This window comes from Anoplopoma fimbria, chromosome 3, assembly GCF_027596085.1.
Source record: "Anoplopoma fimbria isolate UVic2021 breed Golden Eagle Sablefish chromosome 3, Afim_UVic_2022, whole genome shotgun sequence".
Taxonomy (NCBI): Eukaryota; Metazoa; Chordata; class Actinopteri; order Perciformes; family Anoplopomatidae; genus Anoplopoma; species Anoplopoma fimbria.
Genome location: NC_072451.1, coordinates 21,979,415 through 21,984,859, shown reverse-complemented (window position 1 = coordinate 21,984,859; position 5,445 = coordinate 21,979,415). Strand labels below are relative to the sequence as shown.

Sequence of the window (5,445 nt, the reverse complement as noted above, 5' to 3'; positions counted from 1 at the left end):
TGTTGATAATACTTTACAATGGGGTGGAGGAGAGAAAAAAGATAATCATAGAAGAATAACGTCTCTTTAAACATTTTTTTTTTCTTTCTTTTTTACCACGACATAATTAAAGAGATGAAATATAATACAAGCCACAAATTCACTGTAACGGTCTACTGAAACACACAGGTAGAAGCTATTTCTGCTAGACTTGGGATCTGGATTGTATGGCGTAAACCTGTTATCCACACTGAAATAAAAGAGTGCTACAGCAGATCAGAGTTGGTGAGAAGATTTTGCGAGCCTGTGTCTGAGAGGCTGTCGGTTTTAAAACAGTCACCTTGAATCAGTTCTCCTCAGGAGTCCCTGATAGATGTCAGATTTTAGGAAGCGTGGGTAGCAATCCCTGGCCATCAGACTGTAGATGAGCTTCTGTGCTGAATCAAACGAAGCCAGGGAGGGCTGGGAGATGTTCTTTGTTATGTTTTCTCTGGTACCACAATCTATGTTGATCTGGAATCAAACAATATTGCCCAGAGGGCATCTCAGCAACTATTTTCATCATCTTTCGCTGTAATGTTACGGGGAGGGAAACAACTTCTGTGCACTTAAAGTAACTTTCTGAAGTTTTACCACAGTAAAACACACAAATACACCAACTTATAACAGCCACTATATCACTATATGCCTGCTAAATTCAGATTATTATCAATGACCATCTTTTTTTAAATTTGAATTCCTTAAAAAAAAGCTTTCAGCCTGCAGTTGTTCACCTGTCTGGGCGCTTCTGTTTGGACAAACTCTGAGTAGATCCTGTTGGCAGAAGAGATCATCTCTGGCACCGTCTTGATTTTTTTATACTCCTCACAGGCGAGCCAAAACAGTATGTTCTCCTCACTGTACTCGGACTTCAGAAACTCCCGGAAAGCTATCTGTCCGGCTGGAAATCACAAACGACAATAAGCATGTAACAATATATACAATCAAATACATGCACAACTAGAGGAGACTCTCACCTTTACAACTGAGGACTTTGTCCACGGACTCACTCCAAGTCTCAACATCCCCCAGTGGATCCTTGGGAAAGCAACACAATCTACCCTTGAAAAGAGCATCAAGATCTATCACTAGCACAGTTATCTGTGAACTCCACAGCACAAACCAACTGCATACCACACTGGCAGGTCAAGTCATTATTTGTATGTTATGTTTAAAGATGACTTTCAGTGCCTTTAAGCACCTGACAGGAACCTCACATCACTACAAGCCCCATCACAAATAAAGGCACAATGCAAAGTGAGACTTACAGTGAGTGAAAACCTCCTTGGTAATTTCCACATGGCTGCTGTAAGCTGTTGCCTGCTGAAAATTGTAAAGGCCCAATAATCAAATATGCAGTAACTCACTTTATCGCCATCTCCTCGTCCTCTACAAAGGGAGACAGGGATAAGATCCTGCCAGACTGAAGATGGGGTTGTGATTGTTTGGAAACAAGGGAGTCAAGTGACTGAACAAAATCTAAATGACCCCAACCCAACGTGAATGGAATATATGGAAATCTGTATGCAAAATGTTGTTGTCAGGAGAGACATGGCATCCTTCCGTGTCTGTCGCACCTCAGGGAGGAGAGAGCTCAGCTGTGATTTGAGCTGACCGCACCTGTTGTCCATGAACAATGGTCAACATTAATGTGGACGTGACTATATAAGGGTTTCAGCTAGTTTATATATATATAGAAAATAAATGGAATTAAGATTATTTAAACCAAATAATTATAGGTAACAGAATATGTTTCATCCATCAGTAAGAACTATATTTTTATAACATAATTGGCTGCTGTGGTGGAGTACGACTCCTCAAATTCAGAAAAACATTTAACTATAGCAATGAGCAATGGTCAGGAAGCCCCAGGGAAAGATCCTGACCATAAACAAATAGCCATAAACAAATTCACGATTATGGAAAACTCTCATCATCCTGCCATTTGCATATCTGCAGTATTACTTATTTATCAAGGTGGCAAAAGCGCACTGATTTATCAATGTGTCTCATAGCTCAGTTGATGCAGGTGATCACTGGCCCTTGAAGCAGATTTTGACAGAGGTTTTGCACGTTCATAGATTAGTCAACCTCTTAAAATCTGCACTGAAAAGTGATGATGTGATGAAAGGTTCAGGGTTATTAAAATTCATCCTGAGGGGAACCTAAATGTCAGTAACAAATTTCACAGCAATCCATCCAGTAGTTGTCAAGACGTTCTTACTGAAATTCTTAAAATGTGAACCTCGTGGCTGTGCCTGAGGAAAAGTCAGGCAATCACCAATGTCATGTACAAAATGTATTGCCAATCCATCTAGCGGGTGGTATTTCTCAGGTTACATGAAAAATTTGAACTGCTGGTGGCAGTCAGATGATCACCACAGTCATTGGGGTTCATCCTCTGGGGCTCATGAATATCTGTACAAAATGTCATGCCTATTCATTTAATGGTTGTCAAGACATCACAAAAAAACAAAAGTTTGAACCTGCTGGACAGTAAAAGTCAGGGGATTGCCAAAGTCAGAGGGATTCATCCTCTGGGGAACATGAATGTACGTGCAAACGTACATGGCAATCCACGCTGCAGTTGTAGAGACATTTTAGTCCGAACCACAGTTATGGACTGACCGACCGACAGAAAAAGGAACATTGTCATCCATAGAGAAGTGCCCCTAACATGACTTAAAACATCTGGTAAATAATTTAATTAGTATTTCACTCCACATATTCTCAGTAGTGTGATTAACTACTGCTGCAACATGATTCAGCACCATGTGTTCACAATGTCTCTTGTGTACGTTTAAACTTCAATGGATGTTTGTTTTAGACTTTTTAGTATTTACTCAAATACTTTACTAAGATAAAAGCAGAATGTTGAAAAGAGCAGAGAAGTCTGAATGCTTGCATTTTTGTGGGATTTGAGATTAATCAACACAAGAGAGATAATTCTCGCCACTTCACAGCAGCAGAGAATATCATTAATCGTGACTTATATGTGGAGGACTGTCCTCCGCTCCTTTGGGTCTGTTGGGTGTATATGAATGGTGAATCGTATTACATATATCTTCACAAGTATACCCAGTGCATTTTTAACCTGTCCTGACCTTCCTGACCACTGGTGGGGATGTGATGGGCCCAAACAAACCAAGGATGTAAATCACAACAGGGGATGGAAAACACCCAGGCTGCCCTTATTTGCATGTGTGTAGACGCTCCAAGTAGAGGAATTTGTTTTTCAAAAAAGGAACCGCCAGGAAAGAGTTCAGGACTTTACTGGGGAGTGTCCTCTTGGAGCGCTCACTGTAGAGTATCCATGTTTTGTTAAATCAAAAGTTATTCAGAGTCAGTCAGTGTTATAATCCAAGGACTCCACACAGCCCTGAAATGGCTCGTTTTTTAAAAGAGCATTGATTTGTTTTTATACTTACATCTAAAATGAAATGCTGAGTTTCACTAGTGATACAACAATTCACTTGGTACCAAGTTGCAATTTTTTCACCGCACACAGGGTGGCACTCTAGTCATCTCCAGGCTCCTTCTCTATTTTACAATTGCATCATGTGTACACCTCTCTCTGTCATTGAATGATGAACAGATGAACCTTCCCTTTCAGGGTGGGGGTCGGTGTAAGGTGCAGATGTAACCGAAAAACCTATTTAAATTAGACTTCAAACCCCTGAATGTAAATCAGTAAGCCTGCCTTTAATTTAATTAGAAGGTGTCTCATCTCTTTCTCTCGACTTGTAGGTGAAAACATTGTCATTTTCTCTCTTTCTTTTTACATCTCTCACTCTTCCCTTTTTTCAGATTTCTGATGGACCTTAAATAATATATGAAGCCAGATAAACCATAGACGAACTCCAGGCAAAGCATCTACTCGTCCTCGGTGAGAAGACACTGAAAAAATGGTATTTGTTACTTTTTTTCAGCATGTCTTTATCGCTCCAATGCAGCTCAAAGAGTAGTCTTTGTCACAGAAAGAGTTTGAAGGATAATTAGCCTTCAGCCTTTGCTTAACAGAAACCTGGTTCCTATTCATTGACAAACATCTGGACAGTTTTAATATCCAGGGAAGCTGTTTCTCCTACATAAATACTCAACACTTCAGTTGAAGTACGGTGTTGAGAATGGAAGGAACAAAGTTTCACCTTGAGCCTTTCATCAACTGACTTTGATTGCAGTTGCACTGATATTTTATTTAGGTCTGTCAATATCTTTGCTGGCCAACAGCATCAAGTGCAAACGGATTTGTAAGGGGAAAATTTCACAACTCAATATCTGAGCCTGGGAGTCAGCAAATCTGTTACTAAATTTGTCTCACGTAGAGTTAGATAAAAGCTTCTGAGATGAGACAAAATCGTTCTTAAAAGTGGGAACCTGTGGTGTAAAGGTTTGCGAGAAAAATGATTTTGTGATCAGTGGTTTATTTGTTTTGTGTTTTTTTTTTCACTTCAAAAGAGTCCATGGGTGCAAAACTACTGACAGACTATGGCAAAGATTGAGGAATTATTTTTAAATAATCCATATTTGTTTGAGCAAATCTGTGTAAACTCTACTACTAGACACTTTATGATAAACCTTTTTGTTTTAAACTTCTCTTAGACTGGTATTCATCTTGTTTTACAAGCCTCATATCTCCAGGCAAACTGCTTTATACTCTTATGTTTCCCTTCAGCGGCCCTACAATACATCTTTACCTTGTGGATGATTTCAGAGGCTTTTAGCGCAGAGTGAGTCACACATTTAAATAACAATGAAAAAGAAAAAAGAAATCTGCCAGCAGAATTCTTAGCGGGCAACTAATCTTAAAAATGTGATGAATTTGGCAGGCAAGCTGAGCTCCTACCGTTGTTAAAACATCGTCACGTTTTCCCTCTCCTCTCTGACTATTTGTGTGAGAGAACAGCAGGAACTGCAGCACACGCATGCCGCTGTCTATATGGGTGCATTATTAATGTGAACTGTGAGGTAGTCAACTCCGTTTTATTTTTGTAATTTGGGCTGAGATGGACCTTATCCCTCTGAAGGCTATTAGAAACTCTGACATCTGTCTTAATGAGATAAACAAGCTCTGTGTGTATGTGTGTGTACACAGCTTGAATCTGTGCACATATAAGTACGTACTCAAGAGTTTGGAGGCCAGTGGGATCACTGACAGTTTCTAATTAATATGTATTTGTCTTTGTAAGAAGTATAGCTTGTGCATACATATACAGTAACATGAATAATTATGTGCTAGAGGGGTTGGTGTTCATAAGGTCTATTAATTTTTCAGCAATTTGGGATAGGGAGGTATGTACACAATGTACATGATCACAAATGCCCCACTAGTATAATATGCACATATTATGTCTCCATATGTCACATTTAGATGTGATCACTCATCCACTAATTAATGACACTAAAGGCTTCATTAAAACAGCTTCT

General features: G+C 39.4%; 1 protein-coding gene across 1 annotated transcript; it reads right to left on the bottom strand.

Annotated features, from left to right (window-relative positions):
* Window positions 1-315: 315 nt before the first annotated feature.
* On the bottom strand, window positions 316-1,396 carry rgs1 (regulator of G protein signaling 1). The gene is made up of 4 exons (XM_054624252.1): window positions 1,386-1,396; window positions 996-1,075; window positions 753-919; window positions 316-492 (listed from the first exon to the last, which is right to left on the bottom strand). Exons 1-4 carry the CDS (start codon window positions 1,394-1,396, stop codon window positions 316-318), a joined length of 435 nt encoding a protein of 144 aa, XP_054480227.1.
* Window positions 1,397-5,445: the final 4,049 nt, after the last annotated feature.